The sequence below is a fragment of the Physeter macrocephalus genome, chromosome 13 (genome assembly GCF_002837175.3).
Source record: "Physeter macrocephalus isolate SW-GA chromosome 13, ASM283717v5, whole genome shotgun sequence".
In the NCBI taxonomy this organism is placed as follows: Eukaryota; Metazoa; Chordata; class Mammalia; order Artiodactyla; family Physeteridae; genus Physeter; species Physeter macrocephalus.
The window spans coordinates 69,118,251-69,138,110 of record NC_041226.1 but is presented as its reverse complement, the minus strand read 5'-3'; the positions used below and the strand labels follow the sequence as shown (position 1 = coordinate 69,138,110).

Below are 19,860 nucleotides of genomic sequence, written 5' to 3'. Positions count from 1 at the left end.
CAGGGACCTTAGATCCCTTTGATGGGTACATCTTCTGACTTTCCCCACTAATGTTTAAACTTGAAGCTACGAGGTTCTTTGCCATATGCCATAAGTGCTTAGGACAGTGCTCTGCAAACACCGGACTCTCCGAAAACCATGTGCCCACCTTCTGACCATGCTTCCGCCTCAGCCTAGGCGAGCACACCACGTTTCACGTTTTAAGTAGAGTAATGAAAAAGCAAACCTGCAGTGCCCCAGGTGTTCGGCATCAGTCCACGACGGGCTTTCCAAACAGCATTCTATCTCAGAAAGGACAGAGGGGTTGAACTACCACATTTTACTCCGACAGGAAGACAGGATATAAAGTAGGTTCAAATTTCCCCACACACGTTGAGAGTCACACAGGTACCCACTGAAAGCAATGATCTTACTAGAGAAGTCACTCAACATGGTGTTTGTCCTGCAAGATACCAAAGCTTCTGGGCCAGAAACAAAATATATGTGAGGGGTATTTGCCCCCAACCAAACCACCTTAATATAATTTATTCTACTTTCCATTCCATTTCAGATTTAGTGTTAATAAAGTAATGCAAATCATTTAAAGAAAAAACCTTTAATTTTAAATTCTGATCTAGGCATAAAATTCATTTTTGTATCACGGTTAAATTCAGTACAAACTATAAAAATGTTAACACTGGAGTTTCAACAGAAATCTAGTAAGACCTCTTAGAAAAATTATTTAAAGAAACAACAGCAAGTCATTTACTGCTATGAGGTTAATACACAAAGAAAAACACATTCACACATTTTACTGAATTTATCAGTAAATAATTTTAGCCATAATACTTATCATAAAATTAAAAGTTTAAAAGTTGCGTGTGGCTCCATAGCAATTACAATTTGCAATAAAAATACTAAGCCAAATCTTTTTTTCTAACAGGAACAATGCTAGCTTTAAAACGACTGAAGTTTGCACACCAATTGTGAACAGAGTAGGTGTATCATAACTTAGCTTAAATTAAAGTGGAAGATGGTAAAAACTAGATGCTTTTAACTTTGAATTGCACGAGGAAAATATCAGGGGGAAACAAAATTCAGAGCCATCCTTATTACTTTAAAAAATACTAGATTATTCTTATATTAAAAACATTAAATGAATCAAAGCCAGACAGTACTAAATTGTTACACAAACTTCTTTTGTATTTCAACGCTGTTTATTGAGGAGTGAATGAGACTACTGCCAGACATGCCAACGACACTTCACATTCAAGGGCTGGAAGCTGAAAAGCTTTCCAAACTGAGTCACTGCATAAGCCTTTTGGGGAAAAGAATCGAAAGTGACATAAAATAACATCTTCATGCTTGTTGTTTTTGTCTTCAGCTTTTTTTTTTTTCTTCAATTTTTGGATCTACTAGTTTGCTGGATAAAAGGCTTCTTTCTACGGTACAGAAAGACTCACACTCCTATTAATAGAATTAACACTAGGTGTACAGCAACTTGTTTTTAACACACATCTAACGATGAGGAACTGATCTTAAAGCTGTTTTGTCTTAAATCTCCTTATATCTAGTGAGAAAACTTAATTTTATTTCCCTTTCACCTTCACATGGGTGGGTTATACCAATAGAAAAATACTCTTCAGTGCTACTGCAGGGCTCATGGGACTTCCTCAGTGCTGTGGGAGAAAGCCACTTAAACACCATCCTGAAACCCAGGGCTTCTCTTCCTGCTGTTGTGGCTTTGCAGAAGAATGGCCTACACACAACTCTACCGTTCTCTTTTGCTCAAAAACAAAACAAAGAAACCTAAACAAAAGGGTAAACGTTTATTTGGAGTTAGTTTTCTGGTGGTGATATTAAGGCCCTTCAGGCAGAGTTCAGGAGCTCCTGTATGGCTGCCTGCTGCTCGGGACTGAGCTGTGCTATGCATTCAGTCCACAGTCCTCCAGAAGTCTAGGGAAAGAACATTGTCACACATTTAGATTTGGCGAACATGGTCACTGGGAAGTATTTTAATAATCATCATTAGGTAGACTGAAATAATGCCAAAATACCTTCTTTCCAGTAGATTAGCTTGATGAACATCATTGTAAAAGCAAGAAATCTTTTCATTTCTATAGTTTATTTCATTTACAGTAAGTTTTCTCATTTTTGCATTGATAAAGCTACACTTTAGGTGACACGTTCAAGTAATCTATACACATGAATTTAGGTAGGAAAAGTCATTGGTAGCTGACAGTTTTATTACTATTAAAATCTCATCTTTGTTTCTTCACAGATATGCAGAAAAACGTCTACATTATGAGTATGTGCTAGTCTCAGATTTAAGATACAGGTTTTAGTTTTAATAAATAATGAGAATATATGGGTAGATTATAATAAGTATAATCCATTTGAGGCTTGATGACAAGAGAATATAAAAATGAAATTTCCTTAGCTAGTTGGATTTCTATTTCCTTCCTCTAATAGAGAAGAATATGGAAAAAAAGCCAAAACCAAGTAACTTTTTTAGTTCTTCTTCCCCAGTTTAACCAAACCCGCTTACCTGTACTTGGCGAACTACATTAGCCAGACGTTTGGCGCAGGGATCTTCATGTTTAATTGCCTCATGCATTTCTCCTTCTGCAATTATACTGAATATTTTGGGCAGATTGGTATTGTTAGGGCCAAGAACGATTGGGTGATTACTGAAAAAAGAAAGAGAAGAAAACCACTGTAAATGAAAATTATAATAGGAAAGCACTCAAGCACTCATACTTTTCTACACCTTTCCCCCAACACTGAATTTTGTTATTAGGTCTTTATACAATGCTTATGCACTCGCTAAAATCAACTGCCTTTTAAATTCAGTAGAAGGAAAACCAGCTAATTTTACTTATTAGCTTTTCAGTTTCTTCCCATGTAAATTATATATATATATATATATATATATATATATGTTAAAAAAAAACCCCAAGATATTACTAAGAACAGTTCCTTAACACAAATTTTATTTAGACACTGCAAAATGGTTTCTAAAATAAATCTGAAGTTCAAAAAGATAATACAGGCATTCTAAATGTAAGCCAGTAAATAAGCTCCAGTCAAGTTTAATGGAAAGAAACCTAACAGTGAATCTAATTAGAATTCCAGTCTTTTTCATTAAGAAAATTCCAGAGTAGTCATTTCCAAGGGAGATGATTAAATAGCATGACGGAGAACTGGTCACTTCAGAGGCAGGAGCAGGTAAGGAGTCTCCAGGATGGCTGTTATGTTCCTTAATGATGATGTCCTCCCTGTGAAGACTCCCAGTATTTGTGTGAACAAGAACTTAAACAGGCATGAAGGAATATAGCCATTGGCCTCTTTCTACAAACTCCAGGAGATGAGTGGTTGTAGCCCTTGGATTTATTTATGAACTAAAAGGAGTAATTAATAGTGCCAGAGCCCAGATCCAGTACCTAGGGGAACTTGGACTTAGAAAAACAGACCACCAATGAACACGCCTTTGATTTGACAGCTTCTATAACCTCCAAGGTTGTTGGTTGGCAATTCTTAGCTATACTCACAGGCACAAAATGACACTATTAATGACAGAGGTCTGGGGCCAGATCCTGACTGCCTGTCTGGTATATTTCCCTTATACCACTGATTTTTTAATCCAAAGACAAACACTAGTATTTCAGAGGGTCAAATAATAGTACTAACAATGTTCTTTGATTCCATTCTACTAATGAATGGTATGTCAATTATACCTCAGTAAAGCTAGTGAGTGAAACGGATGAATGAATGAGCGGGGTGGGAGACAGAACCTTCCTTGAACATCACATTCTATAATGATCTGTTGAACTGAGTTCCATAAAGAATAACTCAAAATTAGAGGTGCTTATACGGCACTCTTAACTGTGATACGGCTTCTTAACCTGATTTATAAAGACAGCATTATTATAACCTATACACCTGGAAGCTGTGCACAGGAAGCACTGTGTTACGTGAAGGGAAGGAAATAAGGCCTACCTGTCCCATTTCTTACCTTTCAATCAGGTCGCAAAGATAATTGAAAGTCTGAACAGCTTCTTCTTTATCCTCATGTAGTGGAAGCCAAGACAGCCAATGTGGGAGGACTTCTTCAACGTTCACACAATCAGGCTTGAACTTCATAATTTTCCCTACCGCCGAGATGCAGTTCTCTGTGGCATTGATATTTTCTTTGGTCTTAGAATCAGCAGACTGAATAACTCTTACCAGTAGTGGAAGTGCTTCTAAAATAAGCATTTGAAAAAAAGTCATTTAAAGTCTCACATTTTCATGCAAATGCCCATAAATATTTCTTATCTTTGGTCCAGGTATGAATTATAGTGAGGCAATGTTCAAGTGCACGAAATGTTTGTTGTTGTGACTACAGAACCAGACACGGGGAAAGGGAGGCTGCCCTGGTGTGCTCAGGAGCACCTGCCACTAATCTCTAGGCCCCAGGAGGTTAGCAGCCTCCGGATTCACACTCCCGATCACCTCGGTGTACCGCAGCTTTTGAAAGCCGCCCGGCTATATTCCCGTGCTGAACTTACAGGGATGCCAGCATGTTTTAAAAGTATGCCCTCCAAGCCCCAAGGGGACTGTACCCTGGGACTGAGGCGAGGAGGCTCTGGCCCCACTCAGATTTCACTTGTATTTCTCCGAGCATGAGGGTGGTAAACTCCTCAGTGCTACAGTAAGGTGTTTGAAAAAGGAAAAGAGAATGAAGCAGTGTATGTCTGCGGGGTGGGCGGTGTGCGGGGGGGAAGCAAGGCAGGGATAACAGGGATGCCTGGGATGAGACGCACGTTACGTAACAAACAGAAGTACCTGTACAAAAAGGACGATAGTTGTCTCCGCCATACTGTGCCATGACTCCCAGGCCATATGCAGCTGCTTGCCTGACTTCTGGGCTGCTGTCACATGTGTATTGGAGCATTGGCCTTATGAAATATTCTGCATATTTAAATGAGGCTGGACTACAGTGTTCTATGACATCATCAAAGATGCACAAGCCCCACTGTCTATCTGGCCACGGTCTATGTAGACACTACAAAAGAAATACTCTTTTAAGCTTTGACTATTCAGATGAATGTGGTGCTGGAGTTCTTACGGCCAGCCACTATGACAGACATTACTTTGGCAAATGTTGTCTTACCTATTGTTTCAACAAACCAGAAGACAAGTCACTGCGTATTAGTTAATAAAAGACATGAACTAATGGAACAACAACAAAAAAAGATCGTAAAGAAACACTTATTCAGGGCTTCCCTGGTGGCACAGTGGTTGAGAGTCCGCCTGCCGATGCAGGGGACACGGGTTCGTGCCCCGGTCCGGGAAGATCCCACGTGCCGCGGAGCAGCTGGGCCCGTGAGCCATGGCCGCTGAGCCTGCGCGCCCGGAGCCTGTGCTCCCGCAACGGGAGAGGCCACAACGGTGAGAGGCCCGCGTACCGCAAAAAAAAAACAAAACCAAAAACAAACAAACAAACAAAAAGAAACACTTACTCACTATAGGCTGTCATCTTACATGGATATTCCTGATACAGGTAATGAAAAACAGCATAGTAACAATCAGTTCTTGTGGATAACCACCCTCAAACTACTACATAGATTTAATGAAGTATAGGTTTAAAAGACTTGGGTGATTTGTTACAGAATTCCACAATCTGACATTACCAAGTATCAGGAAGAACTGACAGCAGCAGCTATGTATATACATTTACTTAACAAAAAAGATAATGGCAATGCTATATTTAAAAAACACAACAATAGTAAAAGCTGCAAAAATTTAACTTTATAGTACTGATTCAACAGAATGTCATATGTGCCTAAATCATTTAAAAAAAGATAGTACAGTACTAAATATCACAAAACACAAAATTGAAAGCCAAAAAAAAACCATTAATATCTGATGACTGCTTATAATTTATAATACATTTAAAAAATTGAATATATAAGGCTATCATCCAGAATCTATGATTGCTGGTGGTACAAAGTAAGGATCAAAACGGAATTTTCTAGTGTCCACTGAAAAAAAAAAACAAAAATCTGCAACCATTTTGTTTCCATTTGTTAATTTAGCAGGGTATAGATAATGTGAAATAATAAAAAATCAGTTCTATGCCTTCAGACTGTATTATAAATTAGTTGAACTATGGAAAACCTAATTAGTAAACTTCAAGCATATACGGAAGGAGAAAATATCCAGGGCAATGCAATAAACTTGGTAAATTAAAGAGGTACAGTGGAAACCATGATTTCTATGATCCATTCTGACTTGAAAGTGTAAGTTTTCAAATGCTGTAAGGAAAGATTTCCAGGTCAACTATCTAAATAAAATAATTGTCAAAAAGAGGTAACACTTACAATTAGGTTGACAATTAACGGAAGCAGCTGTTCAAACCATGGTAACACTTTTTCCTTGTAGCTACTGAATATTGAGTGTAAAATGTCTGACACTTTGGTCAGAATATAAACATCATTATCATCCTAAAAAAAACAAACACATACATACCCATATGTATTTAAAAAGTATCCCTACTATTATTAACAGTAACATTTATTATAAAAAACGTAAGAAAAGTACAAAATTAAACTTCTCTTCACTTTCTTAAGGGCATAGCAACAGTCCAGAGACTGAGGTTACCCCAGTGATGTCTCTTGTCTGGCTATGGAAAGAAAGGAAGGAGTGTGGTAAGTATTGCACTTATTGCAAATACTTCTCTTGGAATATATTTAAAATATACGGTTGAAAAATTAACCTAAATCTCAAAGATCTAAAACAAAAGTGATTTTACTTTACTATTTTTTTGTTTTCTGCAAGAATGTTTCTGGTTTTGGAGCAGGATGGTGGGGAGATGTGGGTCAGTCATTGACATCCCTGGGAACAACGGGTGTGTCAGCGTGTGAGCACGCTGCAGAGGACGGGGATGACCCGCACATGTCAGCACCCGTCCACCAGACGGCCACATGCCACATGCCAGACCATAAACACACAGCTGAAATATGTCTGATGGCATCAAGTGGTCTGATGGTGAGAGAACTGAGTAACAATGTGAAGAATTATGTCAACCACTGCATGCATATTATTTATCACAATTCTGTGGTCCAGTGGAAAGACAGCTGGCGTTATAGAAAGATCTGGCCTTAAGCATGAGATTGTCAACAGTGCGGCTGTAGGCAGTCATTCAACATCTGAGTTTGAGTCACTCATCTTTAAAATGGTGAAAGCACCACCAAATATACAGGATTGTTGTGAGAGTGTAGAAGAAAATACGAGGTGAACTCCAACGTGCTTTCACATGTGAGGTCATTGCAACAAAATGCAAAGCATCCAAAACACAAATCAGCTAATTTCAAATTCCTTACTCTCTAAATTAATAAATGAAATACATGTCAGATTTTTCTACTAAAGATTAATAAGAAGTATATCTGATGAGAAGTCAGATGAATCAGAAACAAGCATTCTCTTCCAGATGCAAACGGCCGTGTAAATGAGGTTCTAAATGGGATCATTTACCTCATCTTGTAGTGATTCTTCCACCTGTTCATCATAGTCTTCATCTTGTCTTTTAACTAAAACACACCCAAATAAATGTCTTTAAATGGTCGCCAAAATGGTCAAGGATTACATTCAGAAATAAAAGCATGGAAAACTTACCTTGCCGCAATTCTTGATTTTTAAAATGTTCTTCAAGTTTAGCTTTCAATATACCTCCCAACTCTTCAAAGTGTTCATTATTAAGGCATCCATCTCCCATGACTTCAATGCACTAAAACGAGGTTGAGGAAAGAAAGCAACTCATAAGATTTAAGTGTTTTTGGAGTCAAAAGTTAAACTCCATTAAGAATCAGATGGAGGGACTTCCCTGGTGGCGCAGTGGTTAAGAATCCGCCTACCAATACAGCGGACCGGGTTCGAGCCCTGGTCCGGGAACATCCCACATGCCGCGGAGCAACTAAACCCGTGCGCCACAACTACTGAGCCTGCGCTCTAGAGCCTGCGAGCCACAGCAACTGAAGCCCGTGTGCCTAGAGCCCATGCTCCGCAACAAGAGAAGCCACTGCAGTGAGAAGCCCGTGCACTGCAACGAAGAGTAGCCCCCGCTCGCCGCAACTAGAGGAAAGCCTGCGCAGCAACAATGACCCAATGCAGCCAAAAATAAATAAATTTTAAAAGAAGAGAGAATCAGATGGAGGTGTGAGAAAAATTAACATAACTCAGTACCCTGGAAGATTAATGATTAAATCCACTTGCTTTGTATTTGCTACCATGCCAGAATTTTAAAGAGAATTAAAAAAATATTTTTCCTTTAAACATGACCTGAGCAAGTCTTAAGTGCCAGGAATTATGGTGGATGCTGCGAATTCAAAGATGGAAAAAGACCAGCTTCTAAGGAGTTCAGTTACTACATGCATACTCTGTACAAAGATGGTGCTGGAGAAAGGCTATGCTTGCATTACAGGCGGAGGGAATGATACAGGCAAAGACATGGAAGGATGCGGTCTTCGGAAAAATAAAAGAAAATGTGAACTTCAGGAGTGTAAATGGGGACAAATAAAGAATTTTTAAACCAAACTGTGGAGCAAGCTATGGAGCTGTGAGCAATGGAGAGGACCAAGAATACGGGAAGGGGAGTGACTCAAAGAGCAAGTTAATGCTTGAGGAAAGGCAAATGAACTATAAGGAAAAGAAGGAATGGCTTCTGGAATAGACCAAGTGAGGCTCTTTCAATAGCAAAAAGAAGAGATACGGCAAAAAAAACAGAAGGGAATTTAGGGGTGAGAGAACAGGACAGAAACTAGACATGACGTGGATGATGACAGCCAAGTTTCTGTAGTTGGATTACCAGGTAATGATGATGGAAACTAATGAAGACCAGAATACAAGAAGAGCTACTCTTGAAAAGAAAGAAGAACAAAAAGAGTGAAAGCACCAAAATATTAAACATTTTTGATAGAAAAAGAAAACTTTCTGTTACAGCATAAAAAAAAAACCCCGTTTATTTAGCAAGACTAATAAATGGACACATAATCTTAAACATATTTTTGAAGAGAAAAATATTTACCTTTGCAAACGAGTGCATTATTTCTGAGAGGACATCTGAATCTGGCTCTGTGCCAATGGCCTTGATTAGAGCATCACACATAAAATGCCACATCTGTGTGAGATACTCAGGACCACGAACTCTTGCACATTCCAGGAGAAGAGGCATGGATTCTGCCGCTGCCACGCGAACACGTTTTATTGTTAAGGAAACGTACTCACTATCCTTAGATTACATTTAGTGTAATCACTATCCTCAAGACTGTGGAGTGCCAGGCAACTTCCGTTTATCTAAGACTGCTCTCCAAGAGCTTGTGTTAAATATAACCTGTGTATAAAAACAGAAGTCTCCCTGCCCCCAAGACATACCTCCTGTCTTTTCCGTCACCTACAATCTAACAGGAAAGAAGGCTCAACTGTAACCCCTAAACATAAAAATGACTGAGGAAGGACCTGGGACTCTCACAGTATGTCTCAGAATGTACCTATCCCCAAATTTGAGGTAATGCATGTTTCTAACAAATGGAACTGAAGCAATGACTTTACTAAAGAAAACTACTGAGGATCTCTTCCTGAATCAGCCTCTTCAGTTTTCGGTAAAGATGAGTTGCCTCTCCCTATCTAACACCATTTCTAAAATAAGGTCTTGAGACTTCCTCTTAAAAATAATTCTGCTCTGTCTTCAGGCATTAAGGGAAGTCTGCTGGGCAAAAGCCATCTTCTGTAAAGGATGTCGCTGCAGGATACTGCATGAAGAACTACAACAAAGGGGCTCTGGAGCCAGACAGATCTGGGTTTGGGTCCAGGCTCTACCATTCCATTGGGCTGTCATTTTTTTTTTAACCCATTTACGAAAGTGTGTGTGCGTGCACGAAATGGCATAAAAACCTACCTATACATATTAATTACAACTACCATTACATTGAGGAGGAAAACTGTTTCACACAGATTTACCAAGAGACATTTCTCTCCAGAGGTATTATCCACATTTGAAATGAGCTATATAGAAAGTTAAGTACTACAAGTTGGTCTCTAACTTGTTAAAAGGTCTTGCTAAAATTAACATCACCAAAAGATATTTGGGAAAAGCAGGAATTATACACAACCATAAACATTTGCTAATAAAATAACAATCCTTAAAGCTCTTCAGTGCTCCACAGAGAACTGTCAACTAGGGGATAGCTGACATTTTCTTTTGCATGTTTTCGGCACAAGTGAAACAAAGGCACTTGCAAAGAACCAAGTTTATAACCTGAAACCACTGTCAGTGCAAAGAGAATACTGGTGATGTACGCTTACTTCGGTTAGCACAAAGTCTAATATTCCAACAGCCTACAATTTAAGTAAATCTAGAAATGTTTTCTGTTAAAAAATTATAGGATATCATCATGGAAATAAAATTTCAGTAGCGGGACCATGAGTTTCACAACCTGTTCCGTGTACTCCACAAAGCCTTCTTTTAATTCCTTAGCATAGCAAACCTGAAACCAAAGTATTTGAAGAGAAAACAAGACCCATGTTAATTTTGATGTATTACTATTTATTAACAAACTGCAAAACCATGAGGACCACAGAATGTTATATCCTAACTAGAGCTAACTACATTTAGAGCTGTATGCAGGACTGTGAAATTAGTCTTTTAACTAAAGGGAATTATAAAATGGGAAAGGACCATGAAACGACTGTAGTATACATTGTCATTCGAAGGGGGGAATACTTCATATTCTTATTGTGTGGGGGGAGAATTTAGCAAAAGTTTCAGCACTCTGAAAATACTTCAAACAAAAGATGCCACTTAATTAAGGCAACCTAAAATTAAAAAAACAAAACAAAACCTGAAAATGTAATCACAGCACATCACCTCTGTAAATCTGCAGCAAACAGGCTTATGCTATTCTGAATTTTAAAAAAATCATTTCAACAGTGAAACAGAAATAATTGTCTTAAAATGATTGTTTCTTTATTCTCTTTCACTACGTGAAAAGAGTTAGCAATTTTGTAGAAGATGTTACATTTATATTTGTTCTCAAGTTGAGTGATACTACAGAAAATCCAAATTGTTTATAAATTATAGGTAATTAAGTACTGATAAGAATAAGTTCAAGAAATATATGTTTAAATGAATTAGAAAACACAATACTTTACTAATACAAAATAAAATTTAAGCCATTAACTTTTATTTAAGCTTACTTAACTGCTAGATTTGTAATATACCATAATCTCTTTTAAAAATGTTTTTAAATTTAAGTTTAGTTGATTTACAATGTTGTTACCAAAATCTCTTAATTCTATTTGTAAAAAAAACAAAAACAAAAAACTCTCGCTGTCTACAACACATGCTCATGAAGGTTTAAAAAAGAAACTCAAAGAGAACATACATAGACCCCATAATACCACAAGAAATAATCAATGTAAACATTTTGATTTTCCTACCATGTCTATTTTTAAAATACAATGAAATCATACCAACTTTATCTTTAATACTGTGAGCAGATTTCTGTTCATTCAAAAATATTCCTTAGCCACTTACTATACACTAAACACAAGACAGGCAAAAATCCTTCCCCCTCAGGTAGCTTTGTAATGACTATGTAATACTGCAGGGCACAGTAATTACCGATCATCTTCCTAACAGTAGTTATCTGGACTATTCATTTTTGTTGTTGTTGTTACTAAAAACAGCACTGGTAGTGAAAGGTTTTATCCACATTTCTTTAGGAGGGAAATCCGTAAGTGGAAATGTTGGGTCTAAAAGGTTTCTGTATTTTATTTATTAAAGAATACATTCCTGACCCTTCAAAATAACTCCTTCAGCATCCGTGAAAAGCACTCCTATGAAATATACATATATATAATATACGTAAGTGTATATATACTGAAATAAATACACAGACGTTATACGTATTCATCCTGAGAAGCTGTGAAACCGAGGTCAGTAACACTGTGATTACCAGCATCTGGCAGGCGGTCGACTTCTCCTCCAGTCCTGCAGTTTTAATACCGAAGCTCTGCTGGTCTCCAAGGTTCACAAACTCCCAGCCGTCGTCATCACTCATGTTCTCCATGTCCTGGGCTATTAGCAAAGAAGCAACAAATTCATGTTACAAATGACAACAAAGAGAAATTCCACAACTGCCACGTCCTCATGAAGACACCTACTATCTAAAAGGGCTACTTCAGGCTTAATTGAAGCTGTCTTCATTAAAGGTCCCATAACCACCGGAAGGTACTGCTGAAATTCTTTTCCAAGGATTTTGCACATTCTGGCCCATGCTGAGATCATGTAAGAGATCTGGGGAGAAAAATTAAAAATTAAATTAAAACTGATTTTTAATAAAAAATGGATAAATAAGACATAAAGAAAGACCCTTCCCCGTTTCATGGAAACGATGTTTTTACATTCATGGCTCTTTAAGCAATAAGTGCATTTTCTAAGGTCACATACTTAAAATGTTCAGAAACCATGGAAAATCACTGTGAACTTCTACACTAGGATACAGACAACAGCGGAGGCAAAAGAGACCGGGACTCTGTCTTCTTTTTTCCTACTTTCAAGAAACTATATATTTCAAATTACTTAGTTTTCTCTAACAGCATCTGACTCATTTAACAAAGCCCACTTAAACATATCAACCCCTAAGCACTAATTTTCTTGAAGGCAGGAACTTACCTGACTTTGCCTACTGCCTGAAGTTCCATTCATTAAACACTAAATACCCCTTTCTCCTAGCTGTTTCAGTTTTCTGTGTAAGGGGTTGTCCACATTTAAGACACCTCTTCTACTACTACTGTGTTTACAAAGACTTAATCTACCTACAGGGAATCTGGTTCTAATTCATCCCCATGGCCCCAAAAGTGATTTTTACTCTCCAGCATCCATCTATGTATTTGTCTATTTCACATGCCTGCATGTGCAAACGCACCCCCCACTCCTAATTTAAAAAACAAAACAAAACAAAACAAATTTTTAAGTGTTTGGAAAAAGCATTTTTAAGTATGGAAAACAATTACAGAGTGGCTGTGTAAAGTTAAAATTTAAGCCAACAATTACTGAGCATTCGCTCATGGTACAGGAGGCACTGTGACTATCATTAAGATCGTGACAGACATTCACGACGTTCTTACTACAGGGTCCTCAGTACCCACCACTGAGACTGGTACCAGCCGTGAACTACGCACAGAAGTTAGCCAGACTGAGTGGGGAGGGTTCCTCCTAAGCTCAACGAGGGCTCGTTCACAGGCAGAGAAAAGAGCATGACATGCTCTAAAACTGCTGGGTTTGCGTATTTCTTTGGCTTTTGACAGGGGAGGGAAGTCATCTGGCATGCAAAGGGCCAGGAGACATCCACACGGTGATGTCTAGTAAGGGGCTGGACAAATGAACCCTGAATTCGGCGACAGACCTGAAGTCACAACCCTATGAAGGGAAACCGAAGCCGTGCCTATGGATGACGCTGCTCAAGGAGAGAGGAGAGTGAAGAGGTAAGAGAGCCTGGCACGACAGAACCCCAACGGAACCAAAAACCAGTCAGAAGAGGAGCAGCCTGGAATGGACCGAGGAAAAAACGGTGTGCCAAGTAGAAGGAAAACCAGTGAAGAATGTCTCTGATACCCCGGGTTGATATTATCGCAAGAAACCTATTACTCGATTTCTTTTTTTTAATACATTTAACACTGAGCTATAGACCAAAAGGATGCAGGCGCATGTGAGGGCTGCTTTACCTGAGGGTCATCATCTTCCATATCACTGAAGTCTGTCTGCGTCTTCAATAATAGCTGCATCACATCTGATGCGTCTTGCATGAACTGGAAGGAAATATTTGGGAAAAAAAGACACTAATATTACTCATGTATATCACATCAGAGAAGCACTACTGCTACCCAATTTTTGTTGCTTGTGTAATAATAAAACTTTCCCCCCAAATCTATTACATTTCCCACACAGGTTATAACCCCCTCAGATAAAAGTATTATATTGAAAATTTTTCATCTATATTGCAATGGACTTAGTGTTTTTTCCAGAAAAATACGTTTTCCAGTGAAGGTCAAAATGAATTGCAGTATAAAGATAGTTCTAGTGGCATCAAGTTTTGGTCCATGGCTTATGTATTTCCAGCAGTAAAAAGATAATCCAAATCCAGAAAGACAATTTTGGGTTGCTCCACAGAACTATAAGATTTTCATTTAACTCTCTGTGTAGTTCTGGCAATCTCCATTGTATAAACTGTTTCAAAAATAGTTTGAAAGCCAAAATGCAGAGAACAGAACATAAAAATGTTTTATTGGTTAGTTTCTCAGGGTCTCCCAGAAAACAGTTTATAAGATAATAATGCTGGTTTTGGAGGAAATCAGACAGAAAGGTTCTATATTGAAAGCTCTGAGAATCAGAACATGAGGTGCTGATGACAGAGGCGCTTCTTCTGAATTAGCTTTGACAGGTCTGAGACGTTAGCTAGGAAGAAAAACACACTGGCCCATCGTCCTTGTTAATTATTTTCTGAAGAACTATATGCATATAAATTTCTCTTGGGACGCTCAATGCTTTTTGGATTAACAGAAAAGCAACTGGAATGTTCCCAAGCACATGTTCAAGTGGGTGAAACTAAACATATGGGTCTTGAATTCCACAAGCCTCCATAGAGACAGACTGTACCCATAAGAGAAGGTTTCAAGAGCATAACTGAGTTAAGAAGAAACCTTAATATTAGCGATGAAAAAATGAAGGCAACAATTTATTTATAGGTAAAATTAAAGTTAATATGAAAGTAAGATGATGGAAAAAAACAAGTATCCAGAAAACCATTTATCAGAAGGAAAAAACCCTCTGGTACCCTCAATGCCTCCGTAGCCAAATTCAAACAAAAAATTCGACGTACTACAAATCACGTACTTTTTCCTTCCCAACAGCCAGACCAATGAGGCTGATGCATTCAATAGTTTTTCCTCTGAGAAGTCTGAGTTCCTTTTGAACTGCATTCTCAACAATGTGCTTCAGTGATGGCATAAATAAGTCATAATAGGGGACAAATTTTTCTTCTGCAGTATCTGCAACTGATGCAATAGACGTCACAACTTGCTCCAAAACTAACTTGGTGCCTTTCTGAATCAACTAGAAGGAAGACACACAATAATCACACAAATGAGAGCATGGCAGAAACACTCCCTGAAAGTTCCCAAGGGCTCTTCTGAAACCGCAAGCTGAGCCCACCCTCTGGGAGCCACACTGGAGACTGTCTTAGGTCTTAAGGCAAAGGTAGGGACGGCGCTGAACTATTTATATGGATGTGTGATGTCCTCTCTTGAACGCGGCGCTCCTGAACTACTCGACGCTCCTCGTGCTGCTCGTCAACCACAGCCACGCTCGGCAAAGCTCTTGCTCCTCGTACCAAAAGCCCCCACACCTTTAAAAGGTCAACTTACTCCCTTCCTTTGCATCTCAGCACCTGCTCTGTGTTTAATGTCACGAGGGCCTCTGATCTCACTGGACTGTCTCTCTTCCTTGGCTCCTCTCTCTTTGCATTGATCTTGCTCACATACTTTACCCTCCTCCCCAGCCCATCTTAGCAACTCCTTCCTTCAGTCTGCATCTCACATAATGGACCCATGAGGGGAGGGGGATTATACAGAGGCACCCTTCACACTTCAGCCCTTTACCCAAATCTACTAGTAATGTCACACCTGATCCATCAATTCCTGATTTAACTAACCTAACCGATCTGCCTTCAACTGGTCTCCCTCTGTCTGTTTTCAGATACACACGTTCCTATATCACGTTCTTAGTTTGCTGTCACTGGACACTGAGCACCCATCCTTTGCTTTAAACCCCCTTCTTTGCCTTTTGAGACATTATTTCCTCTCTTCCCCCCTGTTCTCCTTTAGACCAGTGCTAGGCAGTGTGGTTTGCCAACTGTTACCAGTTCATCATGAACTAAAGTACAGAAACTGAGTATTAATATAGTGATTTGACAGTAACTTTATGTCTGCTGAATATAATAGTTAAACGGCTTTTATTTTGCATGTCCTTTTTATTCATTTCACTTTAGAGTAGAAATTTATTTTCATTATATTTGACAACAAACTAGGCTTCAATCGTTGCCTTTCGTACCTGAATCTTCTCTCTCTCATGATGCTACACTGACATCATTCACTTGTTTTTAGGTTGCCTCTTACTTAAGGTGAAACTATAAACTGTCTTCTCTTTGGATGGCCAGGCCTTATTTTAAGAATGCAACATATTTAGAACAAAAAGGATATTTTCTTTTTCACATGTTCTCTATTTCTCTCACCCAGGTTAGGAGAGTGGTCAACACTTTTTGCTTCTTTCTCTATCATCTTTTTAAATTCAAACTGGCAGAAGGAAACTGCTAATGCTTCCTGAGAAGCATCTTTCAGAATCACTTGTCCTTCCAATTTCCACTATTACCATCCAAACTCGCTGAACAATAATTGTATGATGGTCTTGCCTTAAATCTTCCCCGTTTATGTTTATGCCTCATGTTGCTACTGTGCTAATTTCCTACAATCACGTTTTCATGGTTTCTTGCAGCAATTAATTTAATTCCAAATTTACATAAATAATTTACAGAGTTCAAAAATAACTCTGGCGTGTTTTCCAGGCAATTCACATGCTGCTTTTACCTAACCTTTAGTCCATATCTTTCCCAAGTCTAATATTGAGCGGCCCATTCTCTGGTCAAGCCTGAATTATACTACTTAGAACAGCCCGGAATGTCTTCCTCCTAACTTTCTATTCTTTATGGCCATTCTGAAAAGTCCCTCTTTCTCCAGGTCTTACCTATCAAATTAATCTGTATAAATAGGGAGCTTAAAGATCTCGAAACTTACCTCTTGAAGTTTAAGGACCATGATGGAATGCAGATGTTTCACCAAATTATCTAAATATGGAATAAGTAGTGACTTGGGACAGTCTTCGGTGAAGTTAATGAGAGCGGCAGCGGCATGGGCCTGCACACGCTGATTGCCCTGGTCTTCCATGGTCTGCAGCAGAGCTGCAATCACCTGTGAAGAGAAGTCACACACACAGACATTTTCAAATGCCATCCCTCTTCTTCGAGTTTGAGTGTCTGCAGACTCATTACTTACCTTCTCATGGAATTTCTTTTGGAAACCAGGTGCAAAATCTGTAGCCATCTGTCCCACGGCATTACAGGCTGCATACCTCACTCTGGGATGCTGGAATAGGTGTCTTTGTGTTAGTAAAGGCAATAGCGTCCCATGTGAAACTAAGGCAATAATTATGAATCAAATATTTACTGGTACTTACAGGATCTTGAAGAAAAAGCAAAACAAAATTTACTATCTCATTTAGAATTCCTTCCATCTGCTGGTGGCACCCTTCCCCAATGGCAGATAAGGCCATTAATCCTGCATGCCGATACCTCCAGTCAGCTACAGAACAGAATCACACAGCAAGGAACAGCAATTAGATACTACAGACATGTCACTCTGGTAGTCAGAAGTATAAGGAAGTTCTCCTTATTTGGAAAAGAGTAACAAAATACTTTTATACATGTTTATTCACCAGAAATATAGAAAAAGTGCCTGACTGGATTACTTCATTGTCACAGTGGTTATGTCACACAAGCATTTCTCCTCTGAAAGTTAAAAGGCAACATGATGGGTTGAGGGAGGGGTAAATTGGGAGGCGGGGACTGACACTACTATATATGAAATCGATAACCAACGAGAACGTACTGTGTATGTAGAGCACAGGGAACTCTGCTCAACACTCTGTAACGACCTATATGGCAAAAGAATCTAAAAAAAAGTAGATGTATGTATACGTATAACTGATTCACTTTGCTGTACACCTGAAACTAACACAACATTGTAAATCGACTATACTCCAATAAAAAAAAAAAAGCTCTCACCATATTATAAAGGGCAGCAAACGTTCAGATCAAAAAAAACAAAAACAAAAAACCCAAAACAAAAGCACGCTGGGATCCTCAGTGTAAAAGGATCCTGAGAATGAAAGTTTGAGAACTGCTGGTATAAGGGTTAACTAAGTTGTAGAAAAATCCTAAATTAGACATTAGACTTAATTTTTCCCTTTCCTTTGGGGAGCCCAAAACCCATGTAAAGATGAAGTTTGTTGTAACTAATTCCTCTGAAAAATTGCTAACTTTTTCTGTTAAACATTAAAACTTTATTATTATTATTTATGATATTATTATATATATGCTTTAACTGTATTTCAATTACTCAATATACCATTAAGACAAATTTCTCAACTGAGGAATAATAATCCTAAGAGACCAATATCTGATACTAATCTTTGCATACTGGACACATTATTTTAAAGAGGAGTAAATAGACTTATTGTCGTGATCATTTTGCAATGTACACAAATACTGAATCATTACGCTACACATCTGAAAGCAAAATAATGTTATGTCAGTTGTAACTCAGTCAAAAAACACACAAGGGACTTCCCTGGTGGTGCAGTGGTTAAGACTGCATGCTTCCAATGCAGGGGGTCCGGGTTTGATCCCTGGTCAGGGAACTAGATGTCACGTGCATGCCGCAACTAAGGAGCCTGCCGGCCGCGACTAAGGAGCCAGCAAGCCGCAAGTAAGACTCGGTGCAAACAAACAAACAAATTAATTAAATTAAATTAAAAAAACACACAAAAATAAATCAATAGTAAAGAAAAAAATTTAATGTATAAATATTGAAATAGAAAGATGTCTATATTTAGTTCAGACGTTTTAAAGTTATGTCTCATATATTCTCAATGTGCAGAGTTCCTAGAAGTATGTTCAGCAAATGTAATGGGATGGTACTGGGATTTGAAAATGGTTTTCCTCCTTTGAATTTTAAGATTAAAAAAAAAAATTGGGGGCTTCCCTGGTGGCGTAGTGGTTAGGAATCCGCCTGCCAAGACCTAAATGTAAGGCCAGACACCATCAAACTCTTAGAAGAAAACATAGGCAGAACACTCTATGACATAAATCACAGCAAGATCCTTTTTGACCCACCTCCTAGAGAAATGGAAATAAAAACAAAAATAAACAAATGGGACCTAATGAAACTTAAAAGCCTTTGCACAGCAAAGGAAACCATAAACAAGACCAAAAGACAACCCTCAGAATGGGAGAAAATATTTGCAAATGAAGCAACTGACAAAGGATTAATCTCCAAAACATACAAGCAACTCATGTAGCTCAATATCAAAAAAACAAACAACCCAATCCAAAAATGCGCAGAAGACCTAAATAGACATTTCTCAAAAGAAGACATACAGATGGCCAAGAAGGACATGAAACAATGCTCAACATCACTAATCATTAGAGAAACGCGAATCAAAACCACAATGAGGTATCATCTCACACCGGTCAGAATGGCCATCATCAAAAACTCTAGAAACGATAAATGCTGGAGAGGGTGTGGAGAAAAGGGAACCCTCTTGCACTGCTGGTGGGAATGTCAATTGATACAGCCACTATGGAGGACAGTATGGAGGTTCCTTAAAAAACTAAAAATAGAACTACCATACCACCCAGCAATCCCACCATTGGGCATATACCCTGAGAAAACCATAATTCAAAAAGAGTCATGTACCAAAATGTTCATTGCAGCTCTATTTACAATAGCCAGGACATGGAAGCAACCTAAGTGTCCATCAACAGAAGAGAGAAAAAAGATGTGGCACATATATACAATGGAATATTACTCAGCCATAAAAAGGAACGAAACTGAGTTATTTGTAGTGAAGTGGATAGACCTAGAGACTGTCATAGAGAGTGAAGTAAGTCAGAAACAGAAAAACAAATACCGTACGCTAACACATATATATGGAATCTAAGGGGAAAA

The 19,860-nt window shown here is 38.5% G+C and overlaps 1 protein-coding gene across 1 annotated transcript in view; it reads right to left on the bottom strand.

Annotated features, from left to right (window-relative positions):
* Positions 1–579: 579 nt before the first annotated feature.
* The window catches only part of IPO5 (importin 5), a 32,260-nt gene continuing 12,979 nt past the window's right edge, over positions 580–19,860 (bottom strand). Inside the window, exons 9-24 of the mRNA XM_024123141.3 lie at positions 17,309–17,433; positions 17,128–17,217; positions 16,870–17,043; positions 14,915–15,133; positions 13,747–13,830; positions 12,184–12,316; positions 11,976–12,097; positions 10,409–10,505; positions 9,047–9,219; positions 7,639–7,750; positions 7,498–7,553; positions 6,345–6,467; positions 4,807–5,026; positions 3,995–4,223; positions 2,528–2,669; positions 580–1,935 (exon numbers count right to left, since the gene is read on the bottom strand). Coding sequence (XP_023978909.1) covers positions 1,849–1,935; positions 2,528–2,669; positions 3,995–4,223; positions 4,807–5,026; positions 6,345–6,467; positions 7,498–7,553; positions 7,639–7,750; positions 9,047–9,219; positions 10,409–10,505; positions 11,976–12,097; positions 12,184–12,316; positions 13,747–13,830; positions 14,915–15,133; positions 16,870–17,043; positions 17,128–17,217; positions 17,309–17,433 — 2,186 coding nt within the window. The 3' untranslated portion in view covers positions 580–1,848. The remainder of the gene's footprint in view (positions 1,936–2,527; positions 2,670–3,994; positions 4,224–4,806; positions 5,027–6,344; positions 6,468–7,497; positions 7,554–7,638; positions 7,751–9,046; positions 9,220–10,408; positions 10,506–11,975; positions 12,098–12,183; positions 12,317–13,746; positions 13,831–14,914; positions 15,134–16,869; positions 17,044–17,127; positions 17,218–17,308; positions 17,434–19,860) is intronic.